The 19,647-nt window shown below is 36.1% G+C and overlaps 1 protein-coding gene across 1 annotated transcript in view; it reads left to right on the forward strand.

The window, feature by feature from the left end:
- The window catches only part of RSAD2 (radical S-adenosyl methionine domain containing 2), a 29,043-nt gene extending 19,440 nt beyond the window's left edge, over positions 1-9,603 (forward strand). The window contains exons 3-6 of the mRNA XM_006863976.1: positions 228-457; positions 1,922-2,071; positions 6,153-6,185; positions 9,439-9,603. Coding sequence (XP_006864038.1) covers positions 228-457; positions 1,922-2,071; positions 6,153-6,185; positions 9,439-9,603 — 578 coding nt within the window. The remainder of the gene's footprint in view (positions 1-227; positions 458-1,921; positions 2,072-6,152; positions 6,186-9,438) is intronic.
- The last annotated feature ends 10,044 nt before the right edge of the window (positions 9,604-19,647 follow it).

Raw genomic sequence — 19,647 nt, forward strand, 5'->3', positions numbered from 1 at the left:
CTTTCTACTCCCGTAAAGATTTACACCCTCGGAAACCCTGTACAGGGTCGCTATGGGTCGGAACCGACTCGACGGCACTTAACAACAACAACAACATCTTGCCTTACAACTCTGACTAAAACTTCCAACACTATCTTAAATAGGAGTGGTATTAAAAGGCATCCTTGTCTGGTTCAACAAGTCTTGTTTTTAAATAGAAAAGTTAAAAGATTGCCATTTTCCCTTAGGTGAATATTTGGACATTCTTGCTATCTCTTGCGATAGCTTTGATGAACAAGTAAATATTCTTATTGGTCGTGGTCAAGGAAAGAAGAATCATGTGGAAAATCTTCAGAAACTGAGGAAATGGTGCAAAGATTATAGAGTGGCTTTCAAAATAAATTCTGTCATTAATCGATTCAATGTGGATGAGGATATGAATGAACAGATTAGAGTGCTCAACCCTGTCCGCTGGAAAGTAAGTACAAAGTGTTGTTTTGTCTGACTTTTAGTAGGAAAACTTTCAGGGGAGACTTTCTTCAGTGAAACCAGAAATGATAGTGATTTAAAGAACTTTGAGCCTAGTGGGCCAGCTATGAAACTCTGATAGCCTTCTTACAATTGTGTTAAATGATCATTTTCTTAAACCTTCTTTTCCTCAGTTTCCCTTTCTCAAAACTAGAACTGATGTCTTTATAGAATATGTGAAAGACATGCTAAGTGCTTGGAGATGTTTTAGACAATATTTCCATTTAGTCCAAATTATATCTATTTCAAAATTTGATGAATGAATTTCTTCCTAAAACTCTTACTATTTATAATGGATGTATTTTCTTTATAAAATCTGTGTCATTAAGATTGTTATTGAATTGTTAAAAAATATTGTAGGCAAAGCCAATCACAACTTTTGTCTCAAAATATCCCTCTGGTACTCAAGTTGGCTGTGGTTCAAATTTGTTTGGATCTCTCCCTTGTCATGCTTTACTTCCTATTTTATGTCTAAAATGGAAATAATGTTGTGAATACAAGATGCTCACTGTCTAGTGGGGAAGACAGTCATGAAAGAAGAAAAATTAAAATGTTTGCCATTTATGAAATCAAGGGTTAGTGATGGTATATACTAACAAATTGAGAGCTCACAATAGAAGGAGTGACCAAGGAAATAAATAAAGAGTTAACAAAGAACATGGTGTTTAGGGCAGTTTTAGAATTAATTCTAAGCTGATTAAAATACTATTAGAGTCATTCTGAAAACTACATTAATTATATGCTTCATTGAATATTTCCTTGCATAAAGCCCTGGTGACCTGGGATCTGTTTCGACTCTAATAACTAATCACTCTTTTGTCATCTTGAACAAGTCACCTACTTTCTCTAGTTCAGCATTTTCCTCTTCAGATGCTGCTAATACTTATAATGAAATAATAGTAAATGAATAGACACATATTTATGCATTTTAAAAATACTGGAAGTGAATATTGAATAGCTTTGGAAAACTGTCCTTATACTCTAATTGTAAAACAAACAGATTCTAAAGAATAAATTTAAAATAATAAGAAACAACAAAATGTTACAAATACTTATTTCTTGGTTTTAGAATTATAAGTGATTTTGTTTATTTGATTCTTTTTTTTATATATATATAATCCATACTCCTTCAGTGAACATCCATTATTTTATAGATTGAAAAAAATGAGATTGCATGACCAAATAAATTGTAGATCAGTTTTATATTTTAGGAATGTGTGTGCTTCTACTTCCATGTTGCTGAATTTTAGGGTTAGCTCTCATTTGCCCTAAGTAGTGCCTTTATAGGATGTTAATTTAAGCAAAGTCTTCTTTGCTTAAATTAAAGGAAACTGAAGCTTGAATTAAAGGGAAATTAAGTTAAGAGAAGTATGATGAAAGATACTTTAAAGAAAACACTATACTTGTCTTTCAGGTTTTCCAATGCCTAATAATTGAGGGTGAAAATTCTGGTGAAGATGCTTTGCGAGAAGCAGAAAGATTTGTCATTAGTGATGAAGAATTTGAAGGATTTTTAGACCGCCATAAAGAGGTTTCCTGTTTGGTGCCTGAATCTAACCAGAAGGTTGTATAAAGCAAAATTTGTTTCTTTTACCATCACAAATTTAGATTGACTCCAAAAAGAGAAATGACTGCCACTTGCCCGAAGCGATCCACATGGTGTTATTGCGGGTTAGATGTTGACTTATTAACTACAAGGTCAGAAATTCAAACTCACCAACAGTTTGGATGAAAGATGAGGCTAACTGCTCCTATAAAGATTTACTGTCTTTGAAACCCTATATAGTGTTGCTTTGGGTCAGACTCTACTCTGTGATTGGGTTTGGTTTTGGTTTGGTTTCCTGAAGAAATGAAATGACTAGTCTATGAGCCAGAGGTGAGGTCCACCATCAGTTCTATAATCTTCCACTTGTAATATCTTTTAATTGGCATCATACTCCCATTAGGTAAAAAAGAATGTATACATAAAATACATATGTTATTGTCGTTAAGTGCCTTTGAGTCTGTTCCGATCCATAACAATCCTCTTTAGCATTTCTTAGGAGCGGTTGGTGGCTTTTAACTTTTGAAGTGACCTTGCAGTCCAGCACATGATCCTATGGCACCACACCAGGACTCCACTTATACATATATATATACATATACATAGTGCCTAAAACATAGAAAGAATGATGGTACCTAGTACTAATATCAACACTATCACATTATTTACTTAAGTTATCTCTATGGATAATTTCAAAAATTTGAATAAAATTTAGAAGAAATGTACACTGATCTTTTAGCTATTTGATATCTTAGTACAATCTTCATACAATACATGGGTTGAGCAATATTGGCCAAAGCATGTTTAAACTATGGTGTTCTAGGTGTTAATACAGACAGAGTGTGTGCATCAATGGCATGTTATCAAAAGTTTTTTAAAAAATCCTATTCCTGTCTGCCATACTGAAGGAAACATATGTGATAGATATGAATAAATTAATATTTATTAATAATATCATTAACATAAATTTATTAATAGCTTAATGGTATGTATGTAAGGAAGCTTCAAAAAGTTTGTGGAAAAATCCCAGTATCTTTTACTTCTATGTTTCCAAAAACTTTTTGGAACCCCTATAACTTATAGTGTTGGAACTGTTGTGTGTCTTGGAGTTGGCTTCAACTCCGAGCAACCCAGTATAGGGTTTCTGGAGTTGTAAATCTTTGCTGAAGCAGAAAGCCTCATCTTTCTTTCAAGGAGTGGCTGGTTGGTTTAAACTGCTGACCTTGTGGTTAGCAGTCCAGTGCTTATCCTACAGCACCACCCATGCTTGCCTCTTATATTGTTGTTGCTAATAAATGCCATCGAGTAGGTTCTGATTCATAATAACCCTATATAAGATTTCTGAGGAGTGGCTGGTTATTTTGAACCACTGATGTTATGATTAGCAGTCCAATGCATATGCTACAGTGCTACCTTCTATGAAGCGACACTGATCTATGGGTTTATGAATATACTTCATGCACAGCCACCACCAAGACACTGGAGGGTTTCACGTCACTATGATGCCAAACAGAACAAATAGACTAGGAAGAAAGCCCTTATGATCTATATAATGTTAGAAATCCTGTATAATGTTAGAATATGACCTATATAGTGTTAGAAATCCTATATAGTGTTAGAATGTGACCTATATAATGTTAAAAATTCTAAAACTGAAATTTTTCTACTTGTGCTTTTGACCTCTAATGAAATTTGAAAGTTAACGTTAGCATAGCACATATATGAAAATCTCTTAATGAAAGACTGTTGCCTTCCAAAAGAAGAGAAAGTGAATGAGGGAGAAAAAAACTATCATATCTATGCACCATTTTATTTGAGTATTTAAATCCTGACTTCATTATGTAATTACTGTGAGATCAAAGAAAATATAAGTTGTAATAATTGTTACTATTTATTGAGTATTTCCTTTGCACCTAGAACTATTAGTCCTTTTACACATTCTGAGTGGTACTGTGGGTTAATGTGCTGGACTGCAACATTGGTTGAACAGCAAGCTTGGTGGTTCAAGCTCATCAGTAGATCCACAGAAACCCTCTACAGGGTCACAACAGACTTGACAGCACTCAACAACAACAACAAAATATCTTACAAATATTTTATGAGCTAGATTTTATTAACCATGTATAGAGATACTTGTAATGAGGATGAGGCTTATGTATTATGTGACCCAACTTTCATCAGGAGTTTTATATCAGGACTCCTGGTGAGGTGCTGTAGGATCAGCACTGGACTTCAAACCACAGGTAAGTAGTTCAAACCCACCAGCTGCTCCTTAGAAAGCCTATACAGGGTCGCAATGAGTCAGAATTGACTTGATGGCAGTTAACAACAACAGCAAATATCAGAAGCAGAACACATAAAGAGGTACAAACCAGGATCTTGATGACCTCAAAATCCATGTTTCTTGTACTAGCCAGTACAAATGAAACCCCCAAGTGTAACCAAATCACCTGGGGATCTTGTTGAAATGCAGATTCTGATTCAGTATATCAGAGGTGAAGTATAACCATTTTTAACAAGTTCCCAGATGTTAATGTGTAACCAAATCACTTGGGGATCTTGTTGAAATGCAGATTCTGATTCAGTATATCAGAGGTGAAGTATAACCATTTTTAACAAGTTCCCAGATGTTAATGCTGATACTGTTCATTCACCTATCAATATCCACTTAAGAAAGCAAATTTCAGATATTTGCTAAGCACGGGGTAAGCAAAATATGGCCTAAAGGACAGATCCAGCCTGCTGATTGTTTTATATGACCTTCAAGCTAAGTATGGTTGGGGAAATAACAAAAGCAAGGAATAATATTTCATAATCAAATAAAATTGCATGAAACTCACTTTTTAGTGTCCATAAATAAGGATTCAGTGGGCCATAGCAATCCCATTCTTTTATACTTGTCTGTGGTTACTCCAAGGAGTCCTGGTATGGTGCTGTGGGTTAATGCGCTGGACTGCAAAGTCAGTTTGAACCGCAAGGTCAGTGGTTCAAGCTCACCAGTCACTCCTTGAAAACCTTATACAGGGTCGCTATGAGTTGAACCAACTCAAAGGCACTTAACAACCACAATCTTTATGGAAGGAGTCTTGGAGGCTTCGTGGTTAAAGATCTCAGCTGCTAACAAAAAGGTTAGCAGTCTGCTTCGACATAGATCTACAGAGGCTTGGAAACATTATGGGGTGTTTATACTCTGTCCTATAGGATCTCTAGACTCCTGGTGTGACACTGTAGGATCAACACTGGACTGCGAACCACAAGATCAACAGTTCAACCTAACCAGCTACTCCTTAGAAAACCTGTACAGGGATGCTATGAGTCAAAATTGATTCAAGGGCACTTAACAACAACAACGAGTCTCTACGAGTTGAATTAGACTCAACAGCAGTGGGAATCTATAGAAATAGTTTGTTAGGTTTTCCTAGCATCAAGAGGGTTGGTGGGTTCAAACTGTTAACCTTTAGGTTAACAGCCAATCTCAGTTCACTTCTGCTGCCAGGCTCCTTACAAGAAAGCTTGGCACAGTATTAAAATCCTTAGTTGAAGACACGCTGCTGTTGTTTTTGTTAAGTGCCATCTTGTCAATTCCGACCCATAGTAACTCTGTACAGAGTTTTCAAAGAGCAGTTGGTGGGTCTGAATCTCAGTTCAGTGCTTCTACTACAGCACCACACTAAGAATGCAAAGATGTTCGGTCGATCCCAGATAATAGCATTAAAGGGATTTTAGTTTGTAACTCATGTAGGTCATTGAAGGTTATTATCATTTGTCACTATTGCTTTTCTTACGTGCCATAAAGTCAGTTACAACTCATAGCAACCCTGTATAGGGTTCCTGATGAGAGGCTGGTGGATTTAAACTTTATGTTTAGCAGTCCAGTGCTTATCCTATAGTGCCATAGTGATCAGATTCTCACCTTCTATGAAAAGACACAGATCCAAGTATCTATCAGTACACTTCATGCATAGCCACCATTAAGCCAGCGGAGGTTTTCATGCTGTTATGATGCCAAACAGACCAAGATAGACTAGGAAGATAGACAATTGAATTTGCATACTGAAAACTATACTTCAAACTAAATTTGTGTTTACTTTCTTCTTTGTAGATGAAAGATTCCTACCTTATTCTGGATGAATATGTGAGTATTTCTAATGAATTATAATATGATCACTTAAAAATTAAATAGTAAAAGCAAAGTTGAATTATAATATGCACAACCATTTCACACATGTTTATCTGTCTTAACTAGCATTCCTGGTTTTTCTGTCAATGATTATCATTAATATTATAGAACCCTTTTATCAATGTGTCAAAATGTGAACTGTGTATTCTGACAGATATACTCTTGAATCTGGTCCTCTGCATTTGCTGATGTTGTGCATTAACCACCATGCAATATTGTCCCCCATGTGGCTACAGATCCATGGGTGTTATATTTACCCTAAAATGAATAGCAGATCCCTCTATCAAGCAGTTTGGGGTAGAGGTTCCCCTGCTAACTTAGGTTAGTTTTGGAAGGAGGTCCTATCACACATTATATTTATTTGACATCTCCATTCAGTTGCTACTGGGCGGTCATGTATTTTCTATTTGCAAATACTATGGACCAGGGATTATAGAATGATATTTACATTACAAGAAACTACATTGTACATTTTAGATGGAAACAAAATGTGATTAATTCATAGTGGCTATTTCTTCTCACTGTAACATATATAGATACTTCATCCTAAAATATCTCATAGATTATTTTCCATCCTGGGTAATGGGTGATGTAGAGGCTTATGGGACTCAAGTTTGCACTGTGATGCTTTAATTCATGGCTGATGTTTCATGCTCAGTCATTTGTGCTAATTAAGCTGGGAACTGAAAGTACTTCATCCTCACACATAAACCTTGGGCTCTTTCACACAGTGCTTCTTCAGAAAACACAGACTCATATTACACTCTGATTCTCAGCCCTGACTACCCCAGATCTTTTCTGTCCTGGACCTTGTTATCCTTGGACCTTGGCTAGATCATTCTGTTTCACATCATTAGGCTCCAGGATTTTACATCTTAGAGGTGCTGCTTACTTATCGCCCAAGAGACCCTCAGCATCTTAGGTTGTATCTTGTTCCATAGACTTCCTTTACAGAACTAAGGGGAAACTTTCAAGTGACTCTTATTTTAAAACCTGTTCTGTTCTCTTCTCTAGAAAAGATAGTTGCTGTTGTTGTTGCTGCTGTTACCAAGTGCCATCGAGTCAGTTCAAACTCATAGAGACCCTGTACAGGGTTTCTGAGGAGTGGCTGGTGGGTTTGAACTGAAGACCTTGCCATTAGCAGTCTAATCTACATGCCACACCAGGACTTTTACTAGTAGTATTAGTTAAGTGCCGTCAAGTTGGTTCTGACTCATAGTGACCCTGCATAACATTTCTGAGGAGCAGCTGGTGAGTTGGAACTGCTGACTTTGCAGTTCAAATCGACCTTGTGGTCCAGTGCTTATCCACAGCACCACACCAGGAATCCAAAAGAAGACTAAAGGTGTTGAATAACACTTGTTTAGAGGCCCCAATTTAACCTATGCCCTGTTAGGCTCCAAAGTATACATGAAAATCTTTGCTAGAAATGTGAACAAAGGTTTATTTATCTAGAAAAAAAAATTGAAGAAGAAAATGAAAAAGTGTTCTGTAAAATTTCAGAACTGATAATGGCATCTCAGGTCACTGAGAGCTACAGGCTGAGCAGGAAGGTCTCTAGTGTTGTGTCTGCTAAACACTTTTTCAGTTCCGTTAAAACAGGGTTCCAATAGATAAGTGCTAGTGAGAGGCTAGGGTGTCTCCTCCAGCTGGTTATTTATCTTTACTAATCCAGACATTGCCAGCTCAACTTTTGACTGATAAACATAGACTTGGGTGAGGAGCAGCTTGCAGGCCCTTTTCAAACACCATTGATAGAGCCATTCCACTACATTTAAAGGAAAAGGAAACCCACACTTTTCAAAATTGAAAAAGCAAATCACATTTTCATTTTCTTCTCTTTTTTTCTATCTATAAAAACCTTAGTTCACAATTCTAGCAAAGGGCAAATAATTTTATTTAAAGACCCATTTTTAAGAAATAAGTTTCAACAATAGCCATGAGTTCAATATTTGACTTGGATCTAATTGTTTTTGAGACATGATTACTGTGACTTTTAGTATTATTTTAAAATTTTCAAACCAATTAATAATACTTTAGAGTACTTGTATTGCTTGTCAATAAGAGTTTCCTTTATGGAGCATAAAAGGAAAGGAGATAAAGCAAATGATGAGTTTCTGAGTTCAACATAGGTGTTATCATTAAATGCCATGAAGATGGTTACAAATCATAGAGATCTTTAATGGGATTTCCAATGAATAGTGAATGGGTTTGAACTGCCAGCCTTGGAGTGAGCAGTCAATTGTTTTATCCTACAGTGCCACACCAGGACTCCACAAGGTCATTGTAATTGTTAAGTTTCATCATTTTGGTTCAACTCATAGAGACCCTGTATCAGGTTTTCAAGGAGATGCTGGTGGATTTGAACCACTGACCTTACAGTTAGCAGTCTAGTGGTTATCCTACTGTGCCATACCAGATAGGAGAATTCAAACAAAATGTATATTTGAAATCCAAATTATCATGATTGACTTGAGATGTTGACCGATGTTCCTCAGCAGACCATATAGTTTTCATAAAATTATAATAAATAGAATTAATTTAAAAATGTGCTTTTTCCAATTTAACAACTTTTTAATTAAAAAATATGTATAACTTGAACTCTTACAATGCATCGCAGTAATGTATAATGAATATAAAGACCTGGCTCTTTCCTACAAGGTGCTTACTTTTAGAATGAAAAACAAGATCTCAAGTGAAGCATATAATCTTCTTGATATCCTTCTTGTATCCCTTTCCAGCTTCTTTTTTAGCACTGTATCCCTTTTCAAAGGAAGTATTTAGTTCATTCCAGCAATATCAACAACCCCAAATTTCCTAAACATGTCATACTATCTCAGGCTTTTGTAATATTATTCTCTACACTTTGCAAATATCAAAACATAAATTAGATGTCAAATTTAGGGAAAGCCTTCTCTGATTACCCCCCCAATGGAAACTTGTGAAGCATATGTATACTTCTGTTTAATATACACTTAATTGATATTGTGTGTTTATGTCTGCCCCTTTCATTAGAATGTGAGTTAGTTGAGTAGAAAGATGGTTTCCAATAAATTTAGTATCCTTAGTAAAGTATTTGTTACATGTTCTTAATAAACATTTGTTAAAATAATTAGAATATAAGAAATTATTTTGGATTAAAGCCTTAAATTGGATTTTCTGTATATATTATATAAACATATCTCAATTTCTGTCATGACTTTCCTAGATGCGTTTTCTAAACTGTAGAAATGGACGAAAGGATCCTTCTAAGTCTATCTTGGATGTTGGAGTAAAAGCAGCTATACAATTCAGTGGATTTGATGAGAAGATGTTTCTAAAGAGAGGAGGAAAATATGTGTGGAGCAAAGCAGATCTGAAGTTGGACTGGTAGATGAAGATAAAGAAATTTGATACTGCAAGCAAGCATAAATTGCTGCAATTGATGAACTGGGTCTCTGATAATGGATGCAGTTGCTCAGAATTCTAACCAAAATGGGAGGATTCTTCACATCAAGAATCAAGCTTGTTTCCTGGGTTGATAGGGACTGGCAATCTAGACATTGGCTATCAAAAATGGGGGCTATAAAGGCACAAAATGTCTGGCTTAAAAGCTTTAATGAGTGTGCTTAGTTTCAGAGTGAGAGAGGTAAGATAGAATCCTCAGTTAATAGTTTTCCTGTTTTTCAGATGGATCTGGTGAAAGGGGATAGCGTGTAATGGTGATGGAGTTTTTTTATTCAATTATGAGTAATTGTTATCAGGATTAATCACAATTGTTACAACTGTAATTATACAAGATGTATAACTTAAAGGGGGGAATAGTTCATCTTTCACTTCAGAAACAGATGACCCAGGATCATCAAGAAGGAAGAGCATGAGTGAAGCATGCGATCCTATCCAGGATAGTGGTGATAGCAGAGACAATGGCAAAGGCAATGGCATAGAGAGAGAGCAGCTGAAGACTCTAAGCCCATGGACTGAGAAAGACTGGGTGCCTGTGGGCAGGAAGCTGCCTTGCAAAATGTGCCCTTTGGACACTTAAATTAATATACATTGTTTAGTTTGTATATGTACAGAAAATATTTTTGCTTTGTTCATTTGTGAAAAATAAGATGTAAAAGGGAAGCAATGAGGTGGAAGCAGGTTAACTGCTATCACAGAGAGGGGAGAGTAATCATTGAGATGAAATACATTGTGTGATTGGTTGAAAGTAAAGCTGATGATCTTAAAAAACAAAAACAAAAAAACAACTTGTGCTGGTAAAGCTGGAAATAGAAAAAACCTACAGCCCATCTGTAGGAAAGTATGACCCAAACTCAAAGCATCAGCAATTGAGCTTTCTCAGTGATTGGAAACCTAATTTTCTGTTGCACATGACAACCGATTATCTGTTGCAGCTGAATACACAAATAATGTGGATAGTTGAAACCCATAGATAATGCAATAAGAAAAGCATTAACTTTAGCTAATTAGTTGTCTGTGTTTTTATCTTATTGCTATTGGAAAAGTGTTCCAATTCTGGGACTTGACTGATTTGAAAATGATAGATACAGAGTAACAGAAAATAAATAAATAAAAGCCTAGATAAGCTACCTGTATTCAGGACCTAAAAACCAGTTCAACGAAATAAGCTAAAATAATATTTATAGAGTCTATATTTAATTTTGATTTTATTTTTGTGAACAATGCCTATATCAATGCCAGGATTTTAATTCCAAAACTCTCCCCCACCCTCCCCGCCCCTGTTTATCCCTTTGTCAGTCAATGTTCTTCTGATAAATAGTAATGAAATGCCAGTTGTCACATATAGAAAAATTACAAATCTATCCTCCTCTTGTTTCTTCTTGTGGTAACACACTCCTTCCTTTTCTGCCTTTATAGCATTGCAGTCTTTTACTTTTTACCCAGAAGTTTAGGGATAATCAACAGTTTCTTCTAACAGTAATAATCTTATCAGTTTTCAATGACATATACAGAAGGAGAGAACCCAGATAAAGATGCTCTTGCATGGTCCCAGTCCTATAGTAACTATTGAAGGAATGCTGGTTATTTCTGCTGCTTCTCTTTCTCTTCAAAGGGAACTCTTCAAATCTTCTCTTCAAAGATTCTTCCAAAACCGTATCTTACATTCTGTGATGAAGTTGATATGGGGTCTGTCCTTGAATAGTCCTTGTGTGAATCTATTATTCAAGTCACATGAGTTTATCAATGAAAAAAATCTGAGTTGATTTCAGTAGATTGTTGACATCATAACTCAGTTAAATGACAATGTGATGAATTGTCATGTGCTGTTCTAAAAGAGCACAGAAGCAATGCATAGGAAAGAATGCCATGGAGTGTATAGAATGCAACTGGATTTTATGTAAATGAAGCCAAAACACAATTTCATATTCCTCAATTAAATCAGAATCAATTGAAACAAAATATAATTTAGGTCAACATGAAAAGACCCAATGCCTATTTTTTTTCTAGCACATTAAGAAAGAGAGCTCAGGGGAAATGCAACAAACTGGGTCAGGGAAAAAAAAAAAATCCTATTATGGTAGAATTATCACATAATGTTTATTGTGTTATTTTTCTCATTGCCTGTAAAGTTATAGGTTTCTATTATTGTTTTTAAAAAAGCAAAATCACAGAATGTATTAGGTTAAACAAGAAACAGCAATTTTAATGACATTGCAATTCCAGTGTGGGTCACTAGGTGGCACTTAAATGTCACCTGATTCATTGAGCAGCCACACAGAACTTTTGCTTCATAATCTTCTGTCACAGTGGTATTTTCAGGTCTCAGTGATATTGAAAACGAACTCTGGTAGCATAGTGGCTTATGACCTGAGTTACAACTACAAGGTCAGCAATTCAAATCTACCAGCCGCTTCGCAGGAGAAAGATGAGACTTTCCGCTCCTATAAAGATTTACAGGCTCAGAAACCCTATACAGGATCTTTGTGAGTTGAACCTGACTCCATGGCACATGATCCTTCTCTACTCCTTTGATATTGAACGGTTTCATTTTTTAAATTATATCTCAGAAAAGCTATTACTAATAAAATTTTAAGTCACTATAGTTGACCACCACTCATGTCAGTTTGCTGTATTGTGGTGGCTTGTGTGTTGCTGATGTTGGAAGCTTTGATGCAACAGATACTAATATTCAAAGACAGGAAGAAATGAGGGAGTGCATCAAGAATACCAAACATTAATAAGTGAAAAGGTCTCTAAAAAGACAGGAAAGTAAGAAAAGACTAATATGGATGATAGAAGACACTGCTAAATTTTCCCTAGAGCACAAATAAGCTAAACAGAATGGAAGAAATGAAGAAATAAAAGGGCTGAACAGAAAATTCCAAATTCCAGCATGAGACAACAAATTAAATGTGCAAAGACCTGGAGTTAGAAAACTAAAAAGGGAAGAACATGCTCAGCATTTCTCAAGTTAAAAGAGCTAAAGAAGAAAAAAAAAAATCAAGCTTCCACTTGCAGTTTTAAAGGATTCTATGTGTAAATATTGAATAATATAGAAAGCATCCAAAGAACATGGAAAGAAAAAACAGAATCATTAATACCAAAAAGAAATGGTTGAAGATCAACCATTTTAAGAGGTAGCATATAAGAACCAATGGTAATAAATGTAGATGGTACTGAAGGAAGAAATCCAAGCTGCTCTGAAGACATTGGTGAAAAACAAGGTTCCAGGAATACAAATAAAAACTTTTCAACAAACTGATATAGCACTGAGTTATCCATGCCAAGAAATTCTGAGGACAGTTATCTGGCCAACGGATTGGAAGAGATGCATATTTTTGCCCATTCCAAGGAGAGGTGACCCAATACAACACAAGCACCATTAGTTAAATAACAGTATCACACACAAGTAAAATTTTGCTGAAGATAATTTTTTAAAGTTGCAACATTACACGGACAGGGAACTGCCAGAAATTCAAAGCAGATTCAGAATAAGACTTGGAAAGAGGGATATCACTGCTGACATCAGATGGATTTTGGCTGAAAGGAAAGAATACCAGAAGTATGTTTACTTTGGGCTTTATTGACTGTTCTGTTCTGTTGTGCATATGATTGTATGAGTTGGAACTGACTCGATGGCACTTAACAACAGGATTTTTTTTTTTTTTAAAGAAAGCAGAAAAGTACATTAGATTTTTTTTTTTTTCCTATGGGATTTAATTGTCTCTAAGTATGGCTCTGTAGGATAAGCACTGGAATGCTACACAAAAGATCAGCAGTTCAAATCTGCTAGCTCTTCCCTGGAAACCCTGTAAAGGGTGGCTATGAGCTGAAACCAACTCAAAAACACTTAATAACAATAGCAAGGTATATTCATATAGTCAGCCTAAATGCAAAACACAGTTAAAAAAATCAGTATCTCTTCTTTCTTTAAATGAGTGAGCATTTCACCTTACTCCACATGAAAATTTAAAACAAAAATCATTTATGTGAAAGAAATGAATACATTATTGGATATATCATAGGAGCTCAATCAACTGTATTTGAAACCAAATATGAATATGAAATTCAAATCCTCTGAGTTGGAATGCATTTTTTTCTAGCACAGGAAAACTAAATTTTTATTTCCTTAAAGAGAAATACAAAAAAAAAACAAAATAAAACAAAACAAAAAAAACCCTTGAACTTAAGAAATAAAGTATTTAAAATAGATTTTCCAACTGCTTTATCCACTATTATCTCACCTATTCATGCACTGTCAGGATTTGGCATTAATATTTAAAATATTAAAATGTTTGCTTTTCTTAAGGGGAGGGGGATAAGGAATTTTAGAATTAGAATAAAATTCTAATTTGGCTTATATAGCATTTTCCTTTATTATTAAAGTTTTAAATATGAATGTTAGGTTTATGAAATACGTTTCCGTTTATTGTGAAAACAAATGCATCTTTTACTTGAGGTATCCCAATTTTAAGAGTTTAAGTCAAATGTTTGTGGTACTTTCAATTATTGCTTAAGTTTATGTTGTAACATGAGTGGTATTTTGTCTCAAGAAGCCTAGCAAGATCAGATATTGTTTATAACTTACTGGTTTCAAATATACTAATAATCTCTATTATGGCATGTCTGCTTTTTATCACATTTGAAGGTGAGTGAGACCATTTTGGCCCATGATTTTATCTGACCTGATCAGTGATTCAAGACCAGGATACATAAGGCAAAGGTGAATTAGATGAGCTGCTTTAGATGCAGTCCTTATGAGGCTGCTATGTTCTGCTTCTTGCTTTGTTCCAACAACAGCCCAAAAAAAGAATGGATTTTTCCGGTTATGGAGTACCAATGCAGCAATAGGATGATACTCCAACTCTGAAGCCAATCAAGCTAATATCCCAAAATATGTATCTATTTGTGTAACTAAACAGTCCATGCTAAAGGAGGTGAAGCATTGTGGACTTTAGAAGACCATCTGATGGTCAGAAAACAAGGCAGCATGCAAAGAAGGGTCAGCATAGAATCCTGAATTTCTGAATTGATCCAACTCAGCTGCAGGCATCTAGTGACACAGTGTTCCATGGAGGTGCAGCTCATGTTGCTAGCATCCTAGTGTCTAGCTGTCCATTCCATCCCTGACTCATTAAATGATTCAGGTTGGCTCTGCAATCTGCTGCCAAGAACATAGAAATGGGTGTGCTTTCCCTTTCCATCCTGCTGTTCCCCATAGTACTTCACCCTGGCTCTTGTAGTAAATGGCTCAACAATTTTGTACATTCCAGATACTAGTGTCTACTTCATGTCCTGTTGACTTGGATAGCCGGCCCTGACACATTGGTTCTTGATGATATGTAGAAATGACATATTGGTTCTCTGTAGACATGATTCTGAAATTGACCTCTGGCTGCATATATTCCTCTTTAAAGAGTTACCTATCACCTTCCAGCACAGATCCTTACCAATACTGAATTCCCTCTCTAGGAGACAGACATCAGACTGAGAACCTTAGAAGCCATGAAAGAGCTACAAGGGGAAGTTCATGAAGAATTTATTTTAGAAAGATCAACATAAGGTGGGTACCAATGAGTTGAAGGCTAAAGATATCCCAAATGCCCAACTTTTCCAACATGCTATAGGACCCGACTCGATGGCACTTAACAACAACAACAACAACATATGACTTCATAATCCTTGATATCAATCACCACTCCTCCCCTCTCTGAAATTTCAGGGTCCTGCAACATGCTGCAATATCTCACAAAATTCACAACTGTCAAAGAGACTGTGGAGGCTGACAGTGACAAAATCTATAGTTCAGATATCCATCTGTAGAGATCTTATCACCCACATAGTCACAGGAGCTGAGGAACCCAAATAGATCAGATGAGAGGCTGTTGATGTGTGAGGCTGCAGGAGCTGGTGAATCAGGTTAGGTGATGGGCTGCAAGTCACATGAATTTGAGATCAGACATAAAGAAACAGATGCAAGATCCAAGGCAAAAGAAAGGAATATTTCCAAAACTCCTATAAATTGGGGTCAGACAGTATCCCCCAGAGAAACTAAGGGTGGTGACTTGAGACACACCATCTAGTAAGGTGAGGGCATCCTTAATTTACTGTAATCTTTAGTGCCACCTTAACCCTTACTCATTCCACCACTCATCTGTCAGTTTGTCATACTGTGGTGGCTTGAGTGTTACTATGCTGCTGGAAGATATGCTACTACTTATCTTTTAGATACCAGCAGGGTCACTCATGGTTGGCAGGTTTCAGCTGAGCTTCCACAATAAGACAGACTAGGAAGAAGGAGAGGTGGACAACTTCTGAGGATTTAGCCATAGAAAACCTTATGAATAGCAGTGGAACACTGTCAGATAGAACCAGAATATTGAATATTGAAACATTTTGAAAAGCTCAGAATATTGTCAGATGCTGTGCCAGAAGACATGCCTGTCAGGTAGGAAGATACTCAAACTAAAGCTGGAGAAGAGCTGCCTCATAAAAAGAGGTTGACTGTGATGACATGAATGGAGTAAAGCTTTTGGGACATTCATTTACTGACATGGCACAGCTCAAAATGAGGAGAAACAGCTTTAATATCCATTGATAATTGGAAGATGGAATGTATGAAGTATGAATCTAGGAAATTTGTAATTCGTCAAAAATGAAACAGAACATATAAAGACCGACATCCTAGACATTAGTGAGCTGAAATGGACTGGTAATGGCCATTTTGAATCAGACAATAATATGGTTTGCTAAGCCAAGAATGACAAACTGAAAAGGAAAGGCACCTCATTCATCATCAGAAAGAACATTTCAAGATCATCTTGAAATGTAATTTTGTATGTAATAGGATAACATCTATATGCCTAAAGGTTGTTGTTGTTATTAAGTTGAGTTAGTTCAACATTGGCATCTTGAGATTTCTCTGGAAGAAGAGTGAAAAGAAAAGCCCATCTCATGATCACATCTATCTGGAGGCAATCAGAAAGCATAAAAAACACCAAAACACATACCCATCTAAGTATTAAGGCCACAGCTAACTACTGAATATGCCCCCAAAACAGAAACAGATGACCACATCAGCACATGTCCAGAAATGAGATAAAGTGATTGAGACAAATAAGCTGAAGGTAGAGCTACACGCCATACTGGAAGGAAGGCAGGCTTTAGAAATGTCTGAAAAGGAGTTCAGAAAAATAATTCTAAAATGTATTACAGCACTTTACAATGGAGCTGAGAAAAATGAAGAAGTCAGGAAAGTGCTACAGGAACAATCAAATAAGACAGATACAGCATTGGAAACAATTCAAAACCTACAGAAAGAGGTCCAAATGATTAATAATAGAATATCAGAAATGGACAATACACTGAAAGGGCAAAAGAGTAGAATAGAAGATATGGAAGCCAGAACTAGCGAGCTGGAAGATAAATCTCTCAATACTGCTAAAATAGAAGAGCAAGCAGGAAAAAGGATTTAACAAAAAATCTGAAGGTCTAAGATTCATGTTGGACAACATGAAGAGGAATAACTTAATAATTATTGGCATTCCAGAACAGGAAGAATCATACAAGTCTACAGACAAGAGAGTTGAAGAGCTTCTGGAAGAAAATTTCCCTAAAATCTTGAAAAGTAAGAAGATAAGCATTCAAGAAGCTCAATGAACCCTAGGAAGGATAGGCCCTAAAAGAAAATCACCAAGATATATATTAATCAAGCTCTCCAAAATCAAACATAAGGACAGAATCCTGACAGCAGCTAGGGAAAGATAAGTGTAACATACAAAGGTAAGCAAATCAGATTAAGCTCAGATCTCTCAGCAGAAACCATGCAGGCAAGAAGGCAATGGAAAGACATGTATGAAACCCTGAGAGAAAAAAGCTGTCAACCAAGAATCCTCTACCCAGCAAAGCTGTCACTCACGTATGATGATGTAATCAAAACATTCAAGGATAAACAGAAGCTAAGGGATTTTGCCAAAGCCAACCCTGTGATGGAAACATCCTAAGGGAGTTCTGTGGACTGAGAATCAACAAGAACAGAAAACAACCAGAGACTGATGTATGTGGTAGTATCACCCGGAACTCAATCGACAAATGGAAGAGTTAAGAACAGAATAAAACTATAAGAACAAATTCAGAGGATCTGGGAGGTCAGTATATGATCAAAACTATTACAATGTGAAAGGAGGTAAACACAGAAGAACAGAGATCCAGATGGTAAGAAGGTCAGGTGGATTACACGATAAAATAGACTGTCTTAAATGGAGGGAAGAGTTAATGGGATATAAGCTAACCACAACCAGCCTTGGAAACCCTGTACAGGGTCACTATGAGTCAGAACTGATTCCATGGCACATAATAACAACAACAACTCAAGAACAGATGTGATGGATTAGACACTAATGACTGAAAATCAGAAGAGTTGTGTGATGACATTAAGGAAAACAATATGTCATTAAGAAGACAAGGAATAATGAAAAGACCAAAATGGATGTCAGAAGAGACTCTAAAACATGTTCTCTAGCATAGAGATGAAAAAGCAAATGGAAAAAAAAATGGGGATGCAAAAGAGCTGAATAAAGTTTCAATGGACAGCTTGGGAAGACAATGTCAAATATAATGAAATGTGCAAAGATCTGGTGTTGGAAAGCCAAAAGAGAAGGACATGCTTAGCATTTCTCAAGCTGGCAAAACTCAGGAAAAATTCAAGCCTCAACTTGCAATACTGAATGATTCTTTGGGCAAAACATTGATGTAGAGTGTAGAAATCATCAAAAGAAGATGGAAGGAATACACAGGGTCACTGTACCAAAAAACAAAAAATAAAAAGGTCAATATTCAACCATTTCAAGAAGTAGCATATGATCAAGAGCAAATAACACGGAAGCAAGAAGTCCAGTGTGAATTGAAGATATTGGCAAAGACCAAGGCTCCAGGAATTGATGGAATACAAGTCAATATCTTTTGACAAACTGTTGCAGCACCACTGGAAGCACTACCTAATCTATACCAAGAAATTTTGAAGACAGCTAGTTAGCCAACTGATTGGAAGATACCCATATTTGTGTTCATTCCAGACAGAGGTAATCCAAGGGAATGTGGAACTCGTTGGACAATATCATTAATATCACATGCAAGTAAAATTTTGCTAAAGATAATTTAAAAATGGCTGCAAAAGCACATTGACAGGGAACTCCTAGCTGTTCAAGCGGATTCACACAAGGACGTGGAATGAGGGATATCATTGCTGACATCAGATTGATCTTAGCTGAAGCAGAGGATATCAGAAAGATGTTTATTTGTGCTTTATTGACTAAGCAAAGTCTTTTGACTGTGTGGATCATGACAAACTATGGATAACACTGAAGAGCATGAATAATCTGAAACTCTTAAATCATGCTTATGAGGAACCTGTACATAAATCAAGAGACACTTGTTTGAACAGAACAAGGGAACACTATGTGGTTTAAAATCAGTAAAAGTGTATGCCAAAGTTGTATTCTTTTACGATATTTATTCAATCTGTATGCTGGGCAACTAATCCGAGAAACGGGATTATATGAAGAAGATTATGACATCAGGACTGGAGTAAAACTCATTAACAACCTTAGATATACAGATGGTACAATCTTGTTTGCTGAAAGCAAAGAGGACTTAAATACATACCGACAAAGATCAAAGACCCCCAACCTTCAGTACAGGTTGCATCTCATTATAAAGAAAGCAAAAATCTTCACAACTGGACCAATAAAGAACAACATAATGAATGGAGAAAAGATGGAAGTTGTCAAAGGCTTCACTTTGCTTGGATCCATAATCAACACTCATGGAAGCAGCAGTCAAAAAAAAAATCAAACAATATATTAGGCACATTTGCTGCACAAGACCTCTTTAAAATGTCTAGAAAAAGTCATCAGTTTGAAGACTGAAGTACACCCCACCCAAGTCAGTATTTTCAATAGCCTCATATGCA

Source organism: Chrysochloris asiatica, unplaced genomic scaffold (assembly GCF_000296735.1).
Source record: "Chrysochloris asiatica unplaced genomic scaffold, ChrAsi1.0 scaffold00058, whole genome shotgun sequence".
In the NCBI taxonomy this organism is placed as follows: Eukaryota; Metazoa; Chordata; class Mammalia; order Afrosoricida; family Chrysochloridae; genus Chrysochloris; species Chrysochloris asiatica.